The 13274-nt window shown below is 36.8% G+C and overlaps 1 protein-coding gene across 3 annotated transcripts in view; it reads left to right on the plus strand.

Moving 5' to 3' along the window:
- The window catches only part of VPS45 (vacuolar protein sorting 45 homolog), a 74127-nt gene that overhangs the window by 3547 nt on the left and 57306 nt on the right, over positions 1 to 13274 (plus strand). For 2 of the 3 annotated variants that reach the window (XM_068540688.1, XM_068540690.1), the window contains exons 3-7: positions 6075 to 6135; positions 10015 to 10100; positions 11164 to 11232; positions 11353 to 11490; positions 11929 to 12039. In XM_068540688.1, the coding sequence (XP_068396789.1) occupies positions 6075 to 6135; positions 10015 to 10100; positions 11164 to 11232; positions 11353 to 11490; positions 11929 to 12039 (465 nt within the window). The remainder of the gene's footprint in view (positions 1 to 6074; positions 6136 to 10014; positions 10101 to 11163; positions 11233 to 11352; positions 11491 to 11928; positions 12040 to 13274) is intronic. The other variant, XM_068540689.1, reaches the window with a different exon arrangement.

Below are 13274 nucleotides of genomic sequence, written 5' to 3' on the forward strand. Positions count from 1 at the left end.
TTTCTGGAGAGTTTTTATCAGAAATGGGTGTTGAATTTTGTCAAAAGCTTTTTCTGCATCTATTGAGATGATCATATGGTTTTTCTTCTTCAATTTGTTAATATGGTGTATCACATTGATTGATTTGCGTATATTGAAGAATCCTTGCATCCCTGGGATAAATCCCACTTGATCATGGTGTATGATTCTTTTAATGTGTTGTTGGATTCTGTTTGCTAGTATTTTGTTGAGGATTTTTGCAACTATATTCATCAGTGATATTGGTCTGTAATTTTCTTTTTTTGTAGTATCTTTCTCTGGTTTTGGTATCAGGGTGATGGTGGCCTCATAGAATGAGTTTGGGAGTGTTCCTTCCTCTGCAATTTTATGGAAGAGTTTGAGAAGGATAGGTGTTAGCTCTTCTCTAAATGTTTGATAGAATTCACCTGTGAAGCCATCTGGTCCTGGACTTTTGTTTGTTGGAAGATTTTTAATCACAGTTTCAATTTCATTACTCGTGATTGGTCTGTTCATATTTTCTGTTTCTTCCTGGTTCAGTCCTGGAAGACAAATTTCTAAGAATTTGTCCATTTCTTCCAGGTTGTCCGTTTTATTGGCAAAAAGTTGCTTGTAGTAGTCTCTTAGGATGCTTTGTATTTCTGTGGTGTCTGTTGTAACTTCTCCTTTTTCATTTCTGATTTTATTGATTTGAGTCCTCTCTCTCTTTTTCTTGATGAGTCTGGCTAATGGCTTATCAATTTTGTTTATCTTCTCAAAGAACCAGCTTTTAGTTTTGTTGATCTTTGCTATTGTTTTCTTTGTTTCTATTTCATTTATTTCCACTCTGATCTTTATGATTTCTTTCCTTCTGCTAACTTTGGGTTTTGTTTTTTCTTCTTTCTCTAGTTGCTTTAGGTGTAAGGTTAGGTTGCTTACTTCAGATTTTTCTTGTTTCTTTAGGTAGGCTTGTATAGCTATAAACTTCCCTCTTAGAACTGCTTTTGCTGCATTCCACAAGTCTTGGGTCGTCGTGTTTTCATTGTCATTTGTCTCTAGGTATTTTTTGATTTCCTCTTTGATTTCTTCAGTGATCTCTTGGTTATTTAGTAACGTATTGTTTAGCCTCCATGTGTTTGTGTTTTTTACGTTTTTTTCCCTGTAATTCATTTCTAATCTCATAGCATTGTGGTCAGAAAAGATGCTTGATATGATTTCAATTTTCTTAAATTTACTGAGGCTTGATTTGTGACTCAAGATGTGATCTATCCTGGAGAATGTTCCATGCACACTTGAGAAGAACGTGTAATCTGCTGTTTTTGGATGGAATGTCCTATAAATATCAATTAAATCTATCTGGTCTATTGTGTCATTTAAAGCTTCTGTTTCCTTATTTATTTTCATTTTGGATGATCTGTCCATTGGTGTAAGTGAGGTGTTAAAGTCCCCCACTATGATTGTGTTACTGTCCATTTCCTCTTTTATAGCTGTTAGCAGTTGCCTTATGTATTGAGGTGCTCCTATGTTGGGTGCATATATATTTATAATTGTTATATCTTCTTCTTGGATTGATCCCTGGATCATTATGTAGTGTCCTTCCTTGTCTCTTGTAACATTCTTTATTTTAAAGTCTATTTTATCTGATATGAGTATTGCTACTCGAGCTTTCTTTTGGTTTCCATTTGCATGGAATATCTTTTTCCATCCCCTCACTTTCAATCTGTATGTGTCCCTAGGTCTGAAGTGGGTCTATTATAGACAGCATATATATGAGTCTTGTTTTTGTATCCATTCAGCAAGCCTGTGTCTTTTGGTTGGAGCGTTTAATCCATTCACGTTTAAGGTAATTATCGATATGTATGTTCCTATGACCATCTTCTTAATTGTTTTGGGTTTGTTTTTGTAGGTCCTTTTCTTCTCTTGTATTTCCTGCTGAGAGAAGTTCCTTTAGCATTTGTTGTAGAGCTGGTTTGGTGGTGCTGAATTCTCTTAGCTTTTGCTTGTCTGTAAAGCTTTTGATTTCTCCATCGAATCTGAATGAGATCCTTGCTGGGTAGAGTAATCTTGGTTGTAGGTTCTTCCTTTTCATCACTTTAAGTATATCATGCCACTTGCTTCTGGCTTGTAGTGTTTCTGCTGAGAAATCAGCTGTTAACCTTATGGGAGTTCCCTTGTATGTTATTTGTTGTTTTTCCCTTGCTGCTTTCAATAATTTTTTTTTGTCTTTAATTTTTGCCAATTTGATTACTGTGTGTTTCAGCGTGTTTCTCCTTGGGTTTATCCTGTATGGGACTCTCTGTGCTTCCTGGACTTGGGTGGCTATTTCCTTTCCCATGTTAGGGAAGTTTTCGACTATAATCTCTTCAAATATTTTCTTGGGTCCTTTCTCTCTCTCTTCTCCTTCTGGGACCCCTGTAATGCAAATGTTGTTGCGTTTAATGTTGTCCCAGAGGTCTCTTAGGCTGTCTTCATTTCTTTTCATCCTTTTTTCTTTAGTCTGTTCTGCAGCAGTGAATTCCACCATTCTGTCTTCCAGGTCACTTATCCGTTCTTCTGCCTCAATTATTCTGCTATTGATTCCTTCTAGTATAGTTTTCATTTCAGTTATTGTATTGTTCATCTCTGTTTGTTTGTTCTTTAATCTTGTAGGTCTTTGTTAAACATTTCTTGCATCTTCTTGATCTTTGCCTCCATTCTTTTCTGAGGTCCTTGATCATCTTCACTATCATTATTCTGAATTCTTTTTCTGGAAGGTTGCCTATGTCCACTTCATTTAGTTGTTTTTCTGGGGTTTTATCTTGTTCCTTCATCTGGTACGTAGCCCTCTACCTTTGCATCTTGTCTATCTTTCTGTGAATGTGGTTTTTGTTCCACAGGCTGCAGGATTGTAGTTAGAAGAACTTCTGCTTCTGCTGTCTGCCCTCTGGTGGATGAGGCTATCTAAGAGGCTTGTGCAAGTTTCCTGATGGGAGGGACTGGTGGTGGGTAGAGCTGACTGTTGCTCTGGTGAGCAGAGCTCAGTAAAACTTTAATCTGCTTGACTGCTGATGGGTGGGGCTGGGTTCCCTCCCTGTTGGTTGTTTGGCCTGAGGCAACCCAACACTGGAGCCTACCTGGGCTCTTTGGTGGGGCTAATGACAGGCTCTGGGAGGGCTCACGCTAAGGAGTACTTCCCAGAACTTCTGCTGCCAGTGTCCTTGCCCCCATGGTGAGCCACAGCCACCCTCTGCCTCTGCAGGAGACCCTCCCACACTAGCAGGTAGGTCCGGTTCAGTCTCCCCTGGGGTCACTGCTCCTTCCCCTGGGTCCTGATATGCACACTACTTTGTGTGTGCCCTCCAAGAGTGGAGTCTCTGTTTCCCCCAGTCCTGTCGAAGTCCTGCAATCAAATCCCACTAGCCTTCAAAGTCCGATTCTCTAGGAATTCCTCCTCCTGTTGCTGGACCCCCAGGTTGGGAAGCCTGACGTGGAGCTCAGAACCTTCACTCCAGTGGGTGGACTTCTGTGGTCTAAGTGTTCTCCAGTCTGTGAGTCACCCACCCAGCAGTTATGGGATTTGATTTTACTGTGATTGCGCCCCTCCTACCATCTCATTGTGGCTTCTCCTTTGTCTTTGGATGTGGGGTATCTTTTTTGGTGAGTTCCAGTGTCTTCCTGTCGATGATTGTCCAGCAGCTAGTTGTGATTTTGGTGTTCTTACAAGAGGGAGTGAGAGCACGTCCTTCTACTCCGCCATCTTGGTTCAGGGCCACCATTGCCATTTAATCTTACATACTTATATCAGTGTTTTGAGTCTTTATCATTTTATTCACATCTATGCTCAGGAACCTTTAATGGCTCAATTTTACTTCCATGATTAAATTTATATTTAGTAGCCCTCAGAGCCCTCCTTTAGCTGGTCTGGTCTGCCCTTATGTATTCAACCTCCTATGTCCTACCTCTGCTCCTCCACTGCGGCCAGATAGGCCTTTTTATGATCCCTCTACATGCTCATTCCTGTCCTCTGTTTGTTCTCTTCCCCTGATTAAAGATTCTTTAGCCTTCTGTCAGTTTTCATCCATCATCTTCTAAATCTAACTTGAGTCCTGCTTTAAAAATCCTTTACTATTTCAATCTTATTTTGTATATTCTCTTGTTTTATATTCATGTTCTTAACTCCAGTACTTGTACATTATCTACTTTCCAATATACAAATCTGACCATGTCACCACACTTGAAATCCTTGAATGATTTCTCATTGCTTTTATGATAAAGACAAAACTCCATTAAGTGTGGCCTGCAAGGCCCTGTATGGTCTAGCTCCTACTATTTCTATAGCCTCATTTCAAACCATTCCCCTTTTTGCTCTTAGCCACACTAATCTTTCAGTTCACTATATTCTGTCATGCTGCAGGACCTTTGCACAGGTTCTTCTCTTTGCCTGGAACATTTTCACTCCCTCAAGCAAATCTTTCCTGGCCTTGCTGACCAGGTCAAACCCCCCTCTCATAAACACTTATAGCACCATCTTCCTCTCCCTATTACTTGTTGTGGTTGAAGTCTCATATGGTTTGTGTGATTAATTAATATGTCTCACCTACCAGCAGTAAGCTCCAGGAGAGCAGAGATGATGTCCATATTTTCACACTGTTATGTCCCCAATGCCTGCCACATAATGGATACTCAATAAATAGTTCCTGAATTAATTAATACATCAATTAATTCTTTGATACAGTAGTTTCCAATTGCTTCATATTAGTCATGAAATTTTGGCTCTGGGAGGGATCTTAGAGATTATCAGTCCATCATTTCCTAACATTTTTTATTAGAGAAGCTCTTTCAGCGCCATACGTATGTTCTCTCAAACTCAAATGTGTTGTTAAAAACAATTTTTCCTTAAGATTACATTATAAAGTTAATTTTTAATGTGTTTTTTAAATTTAAATGACAGTTGTTAAAGTCTTTTTCCCATTTAACAAGCAATATGTATTGCTTACGTTACTTTTAATTCTGTAAGGAAATGTATGTTTTTTTAACATTCAAAAATGATATTTTATATCATGTATAATTTGGGGATCAACTTTATACTGAAATTTAACCATATGTTATAGTATCAAAAGTAGATAAGACCTGCATTATGATCGTATGTAATTGGAATTATTATGTTTTGACCATTTGAAAATCAACTGTTTTTTAGTTCTAAATTTCATGTTTTATTTTTAAATAATGTAATTATACAAAAGGTCTTAGCCTACTGTTTGCAAATACTTCACAAATATTGAAGTTCTGCAGCCTCTGGTCCCAATTAGTTAAAAGCCCAAGTGAATATATTTAACTATATTTTCTCTTTTTTTTTTTTTAAATTTATTTTATTTATTTATTTATTTTTGGCTGTGTTGGGTCTTTGTTGCTGCGCGCGGGCTTTCTCTAGTTGCGGCGAGCGGGGGCTACTCTTCGTTGCACTGCGCGGGCTTCTCATTGCACTGGCTTCTCTCATTGTGGAGCACGGGCTCTAGGCGTGCGGGCTTCAGTAGTTGCGGCACGTGGGCTCAGTAGTTGTGGCTCACGGGCTCTAGAGCACAGGCTTAGTAGTTGTGACACACGAGCTTAGTTGCTCCGCGGCATGTGGAATCTTCCCGGACCAGGGATCGAACCCATGTCCCCTGCATTGGCAGGCGGATTCTCAACCACTGTGCCACCGGGGAAGCCCCTCTATTTTCTCTTGAATGTTGGTTTTTAAAGGACTAGACACATTTTGATGTTCCACATAAGAATTTTGATCAGATGAATAAAATTTATAAGCAAACAGCTTGAGGCAAATTTGCAGAATTATTATCTATCTTATGTTATATTTCAACATCTATGTCCTTTATGTTTTTTAATCTTAATTTGGCCAAGGCAATGCAGCTACTTAATGTTACATATGATTCCTGATCATTATATTTAATGTGTCTCTTTTTTATCCCCAGCCCTCACCCCTCCCAACATACACACACTTAATCTAGACCTCAGCACACAGTGGGCACTCAGTAAATACTTAAATAAATCAGTGGATGATATGTATTTATTACTTTTTCACTTAAGCAGTTCTCATATTTTGTTTGTTTGTTCTTTTCTAGGAGAATGTGGATTATCTGATTCAGGAGCTCCGAAGACCCAAATACAGTATATATTTTATTTGTAAGTATGTTATTTCACCTGTTCAATCATGTAACTAAATCCTAGCTAATATGTTCTGTTGGGTACTTCATATCATCAGTAAGTTAATTGAATCCATCACTGTAAGAGTCTGGTGAGTTTTTTTGTCCTTTCAAAGTATTAAAAGTGTTGGACCAACATTCTGTTTCTGAGAGCTAAATGTGATTTCCACTCATCATAGACTGCTTAGGTTAAAAACAAATTTTTTTTTAAGTTTTACTTTGCCCTTCAAGTTTCTTTATAAGTCAAAAGTTATAAGTAGTCAACTTTCACATTCCACCTTTGCCAAAAAAGTATGTATACTTATTTCTATTTTACACTCTTATGAACTGAGGCATAGAAGCTGATTTATTTGGAGGGAGGATATACTTGAGTTTGTTGGAAAAGCAGAGATTTACTTTACATACCAGATGAAAACAGTCTACTTCTCTTTGCAACTTTATGTAATACTTGAAAGTACAAGTCATCAGGTAGATATCTCCTATTTGCATAACTTTTGGGGAGGGGAAAGGGGGTGGAGGCCTGGAAATAAACTGGGTTTGTGGTTACTATACAATTTATATGGATTTTTTTAATGTAATACATTCTGCTTTGGAAGTTACATCTTTTCTCCTCTAGATGTCATTATTGATCTTCATAGCATTTGTATTGTTTACTTGAAGGCTTTGGAGTTTTAGGGCTTAAACTATGGTCTAAGATATATACTTTCTTCCGCATATACTACAATTTAATAATGGTACAAAAAGTTAACATTTGTGATAAGACACTGTAGTTTATAAGAACTCTCTCATATTTTATTCAGCCCTTAAAACAACCCCAGGAGGTAAAAACAGGCAATTTTATTCTTTTCTGTCATCCTACTTTTGTTTTTGTAATTGTTTTATTTTTGGCTAATAATCATGGGTTTTCTTTTTCAATTAAGGTTTTTTTTTTTCTTTTTTTATTTTATTTTATTTTTTTAAATTTGTTTGATTTTATCTTTGGCTGCATTGGGTCTTTGTTGCTGCGCACGGGCTTCCTCTAGTTGCTGCAAGCGGGGGCTACTCTTCATTGCGGTGTGCAGGCTTCTCATTGCGGTGGCTTCTCTTGTTGCAGAGCATGGGCTCTAGGTGCATGGGCTTAAGTAGTTGTGGCATGCGGGCTCAGTAGTTGTGGCTCACGGGCTCTAGAGCACAGGCTCATTAGTTGTGGTGCACAGGCTTAATTGCTCCGCGGCATGTGGGATCTTCCCGGACCAGGGCTCGAACCTGTGTCCCCTGCATTGGCAGGCAGATTCTTAACCACTGCGCCACCAGGGAAGTCCTTTTTTTTTTTTTTTTAAATTACTGAGTAGTATTCCATGGTATGGATGTACCACAATTTGTTTAACTGTTCACCTGTTGAAGGACATCTGAGTTGTTTCTAGTTTGGGCTAATACAAATAAAGTTGTTATAAATATTTGTGTATAGGTTTTTGTGTGAACATAAGTCTTTATTTCTCTGTAATAAATAATACCCAGGGAGCAATTGCTGGGTCATATGGTAGTTGCATGTTTAGTGTTTTAAGAAACTGCTAAATGTTTTCTGGCATGACTATGCCATTTTACATTTCCATTAGCAGTGTACAGGTGATCTAATTTCTTTGTATCCTCACAAGCATTTAGTGTTGTCCCTGTTTTTCATTTTAGCCATCCTGCTAGGTGTGTAGTCATTCCAGTATTTTTTAAGTCTGATTACAAGCTAGGTACTGAGGATAGGAAAGTATAAAAACTTTTGTATTCAATGACACACGTAGACACACATACACACACATATATTTATAGAGAGAGAGAGATTGATTCCCCATGCTGTCAAATTTATCTGGACATCTAACAGAATTACTGTTTTGCTGAGTCTCTTAGCTAAAAATTGAATAGATCATGAGATGAAAGACTCCCTTTTCCTCTGAAAAGAGTTATTTGATGCAGTGGTTGAGCTTAATAACCAATAATAAGTCTAATATTTACTCTTCTGGTTGTAAAGTTTGTTTGATTTGGGCTGTAAATCTATGAAGTCAAAAAAAATTATATATGTTAAAGTAGTTAGCACTAAAGCCTAGGAAAAATGGACTGTTGAAATGTCTTGGGTGGAGCAATCAATTTCACAGTTTTATTTGATTGAAATAAACTAAAATGAGTTTATATATGGTGATTTTATTCTTTACAGACTTTCAGCACAATTTCTATTAATTAGCACAAAACTGGCCTTCTGCTCATGTCATTTTTTAATAATTCTATTTTTGTATATTCTTGTATAACAGGCTCCTCCCTTCCTTTATTTAAAAAAAACTTCTTTATTATGGAAGTTTTCAAATATGTAAAAATAGAATAGTCTAATAAATCCCAATGTACCCATCACCCAGTTTCTACAATTATCGTACTGTAGCCAATCTTGTTTTAGCTATACTGCTATCTACTCCCCCATCAATATTATATTGAAGATAATCTAAGACATCACATGATTTCATCCATAAATATTTCCATGTGCATCTCTAAATGATAAGGACTTGTTTTAAAAAGTACCATTATTATATCCAAATAATGAAAAAAAATCCTATTTATTCAAATATTCATTCAGTGTTCAAATTTCAAATTCTTTCATGCGTTTTTTTTTCACCACTGTTTGTTTGAATCAGGATCATAGTAAGGTCCACACATTGCTATTGGTTGATATGTTGTTTAAGTTTCTTTAATCTTCTGTAAGTCCTCTCTCTACCCCAACCCCCATGCAGTCTATTTATTGAAGAAACTACATTGTTCTATTAAAGTTTCCCACAGCCTGGATCTTGCTGATTGCGTCTGCATGGGGTATTTTAACATGTTCTTTGCAATTTAAAATGTTCCCTCTGTCCTCTAGTTCTTGTAAATTGGTACTTGGATACAGAGGCTTAATTAGATTCAGATTTGATTTCTTTTTGACGAGACTATTTCATAGGTAGTGTTGTGTGCTTCCACTGATTGTCTCTTACTATGATACTAGCAGAGGTCAATGCCCAATGCCTAGTTCCATCCATTGATTCATTAGGGGTTGAAAAAAATGATGGTGTTTTGTTTTGTTTTGTTTTTTATAAATTTATTTATTTAATTTATTTATTTTTGGCTGTGTTGGGTCTTCGTTGCTGTGCGTGGGTTTTCCCTAGTTGCGGCGAGCAGGGGCTTCTCTTCGTTGCGGTACGCGGGCTTCTCATTGCGGTGGCTTCTCTTGTTGCTGAGCACCGGCTCTAGGCACATGGGCTTCAGTAGTTGTGGCGCGTGGGCTTCAGTAGTTGTCACTCGCGGGCTCTAGAGTGCAGGCTCAGTAGTTTTGGCGCACGAGCTTAGTTGCTCCATGGCATGTGGGATCTTCCCGGAGCAGGGCTCGAACCCGTGTCCCCTGCATTGGCAGGCGGATTCTTAACCACTGTGCCAACAGGGAAGTCCCAAAATGATGGTGTTTTAATTCTATCATTATCATTCCTTCTTTGCTTTTTAGCTGGAAAATTTCTTAAAAGAGGAGTTTCCCCTCATCTACCGTTTGGTTATCTGGTGGTACAGTTTGCATATAAAAGGATAAAAGCTTACTTCTTTCCCAGTATTTGCTATTTTCAATATAATGATTTGGTTCCCTAGCATCCTCCAATGCCTACAATGGTGGTTCCCTTTTTTTTTTTTTTTTTAAGTATTATGAATTTACAGATTTAAACGTATTTGTGCTGTTCATTCCAATGTGAAGGTGTTTGACGTATACCACAATGTATACTAAATTTCACTTAGTCATTAGACTTTAACTGTCAGGCCCATTTATGTCTAATTGCAGCAGAGATGATCTCCTCTGAGTCAACCACAACTTATATGTCTGTTTCAGATTTCAGTAATGTGATCAGCAAGAGTGATGTGAAGTCATTAGCTGAAGCTGATGAACAGGAAGTTGTGGCTGAGGTTCAGGTAAAGGTATTGGTCCTCTAATACATATCTTATATTGGCCCTTTCTAAAGATTTGAGTCTAAAAATAAGGAAGGTGTTGTCTCATAAGAAAGGAAGCTATTGATCAGACAGAACAAATGTGCATTGCACCAGACTATACTCATATTTAGAAAGTTTGGAAGAGGTATCAAATTGAGTGGGAATAGAATTAAAGGAGGCAGTGGGAATGAGGAGATTGGAAAGGTACTGGATTGGTAGGGAGGGTTTCACAGGGTTGGGGACAGAGTCAGATATGTCTTATGCTAGTTTTATGAGCTATACTATAAGAATATTCATCTAAACAGTTATAGTTTATGTCTGATTGGGAGAGAATAGGAAGTAAAGGATGTGAATGAGGTTTATTAAAGTTCTGTTTGTGATTATCTTGCTTTGGGAAGTAGTAAGCAGATTTGTCATTAGGTTAAAACTTGAAACTCCTAAATATTTATACTGCATGCTATGTAATACTTCACATTAGAACATTTCACGTTACCTTTTCCTTCTTAAACCCTTTAGTGTTCTTGAATACATTTATCACAGATGTTTGAATACATTTATCACCTAAGTGAAGAATATAGTCCTCAGGGAAGCAAATAAACAAGTTTTGGATTTTCAGGAGGATGTGCTAGGTGATAAATGAATGAAAAAAGAATGACCTATTTTAAATCATATTCTCCCTCATGAGAATACACTGGACAGCAAAGTTCTTATTCATCTAACTGAGTGTAACATTGTATATCTTCAGCAGTGTTTTATTTTTACTAATTGATAAATCTCCTTAAGTATGATATGTATATTTATACAACTTTGTTTTTTTGGTTTTTTTGTTAAAGATTTATTATTATTGCTACTATTTTATGATTATCTTATTAATTCGCTCACATTGACTATTGTTACTCAATTGTTAATTAATCAATTTTTCTCTTTTATACCTGCATTTCCTCAAATTTGATTGTATCACATAGTATTATATCACATATGAAAAATAGTATTGCATGATACAGTTAGGAGTTTATGGAATGACTGACTGATCCTGGTGCTTTGTTTGCAGGAATTTTATGGTGATTACATTGCTGTGAATCCACATTTGTTTTCCCTCAACATTCTGGGTTGCTGCCAGGTATGGAAAGAAAGGATTTTTTTTTAAGTTTATTTATCAGGTAAGAGTTAATTCAGTAAGTAATTGGACTTGTAAGATAAAATTCAAATATTTTCTCTGAATATATGTTTTAACAAAAAGGGTCGAAATTGGGATCCAGTCCAACTATCCAGAGCAACTCAAGGACTGACAGCTCTCCTTTTATCTCTGAAGAAATGTCCCATGATTCGTTACCAGCTTTCATCAGAGACAGCAAAGAGACTTGCAGAATGTGTTAAGGTATGGCATTCTCTATCACCAGTTCCAAAACATCAAGACCATTCATTTCTTTTTCATATTTCGGAAATTAAAGGAATGTTTTATCTAAAACTAAGGAGATGATGTGTTAGGTTTACTGGCAAAGAGGTAGGCATTTGTAATTCAAGACCAAAAGCAACAAATTAGAGCTAAGATTCTTAGGTTTAACCCAAGAAACATTTGCAAGCTACTTAACTTCTTTTGATCCTATTAAACCGCTTGTAAAATAGAGTTTCAAATCCTAACCCCTTAAACAGAATGCTACTAAACTTTGTCAAGCTTTTGAATCCTTTTATGGAAGGCCTACGAAAGTGCAAGAAACTATTGTTAAATGTGGTTTTTGTGTATTAATTTTCTATTTATATCGTCTCTATCTGCTACTAATTGGTTCACCAAACCGTCTTTCTCTCTTACCCACAGCAAGTGATAACTAAAGAATATGAACTGTTTGAATTCCGGCGGACTGAGGTTCCTCCATTGCTACTTATTTTAGATCGCTGCGATGATGCCATCACCCCATTGCTAAACCAGGTGCAGAGCCCTTTGTTAGCATAATGAAAGGATGATTTCAAGTGGTATTCATCAAAATGCAGATGTGGAAATGAACAACGTGGTCCATTTATTTGCCTCCTTATTTTCAGCTACTCTTGTTTTTGCCTTGTGTTTCCTAGCATTCTGGTATCAGTGTTCTTTCAGCCACAGTCATCTTCAGCTCTTTCTTCTGCCTCATCCTTCCTGTCCCTTTCTGCCACCATCCCTAATTAAGGCAACTTCTGGGTTCTGTAGATTCTACTTTTCCAGTGTCTGTTCTTTTCCATTCATATTGCCATTATCTTGGTGTATCTAATCTATTATAGGAATCCTCAAATAGTCATCTTCCTGATTCCCCACTTTTAATTTCTCTCCACTCTAACGTATCTCACAGACACATGTTGTTAAATTACTTTTACTAAAGCACAGTTCTGATCCTATTACTCCTGGCTTAAAAATCTTAATTGTTTCCCATTTGCCTACTGGGTGAAATACAGACTCCTGAACTTGGCGTCCATGAGCCTTCACAATGTAGGCTCAACGTTATAGAAAACCTGCAGCTCACTACTGTGTAGATATACCTCAGGATTTCCTGCCATCATTTTATTCATGTTGTGACCTCTCTTTGAACTCTGGCATGTTTGGAATACATTCTCTTCCCATCTTCACCTCTCAAAATTGTTATCCTTTAAAACCACTTGAAACATCTTTTAAGTGTTTTTGAAACATCTTATGTCTCATGCTGCACTTTCTGTGTTGTACCTTTGATTGTTTTCACAGTCTCCTAGGTTATACATTCCTTCAAGGCAGACTGTGTCTTACTAATGTTTGTTCTTCTGTGAATACAAGCACAGTGCCTTACACCTTGTAGATACTTTATTAATAGTGACTTTAACTTTATAGGAAAAGGCACAGTCTATATTTCAGTTCCATCCCAGCTTATGTTAATGCTAGGGGAAATCTGTGCTGTGGAATGCAACTTCTCTATGATATGATAGATAGCCTTGTATTCCTAAAATTCAAAGTAATATAACTTTATATATTCTATATATTACATATTATATGTTACATATTTTATATACATTTTAATAATATAACTAAAGAAATTTTGATGATATAAAAAAGTAGAAAGAAAAATAATTGCTTATAATTTAGTTTCCGAAAGAAAAGCAATCATTCATTCAACAAATTTCACTGAGGACCTATTATGTGCCAGGTACTGAATTAAGTACTAG

The sequence above is a fragment of the Eschrichtius robustus genome, chromosome 3 (assembly GCF_028021215.1).
Source record: "Eschrichtius robustus isolate mEscRob2 chromosome 3, mEscRob2.pri, whole genome shotgun sequence".
In the NCBI taxonomy this organism is placed as follows: domain Eukaryota; kingdom Metazoa; phylum Chordata; class Mammalia; order Artiodactyla; family Eschrichtiidae; genus Eschrichtius; species Eschrichtius robustus.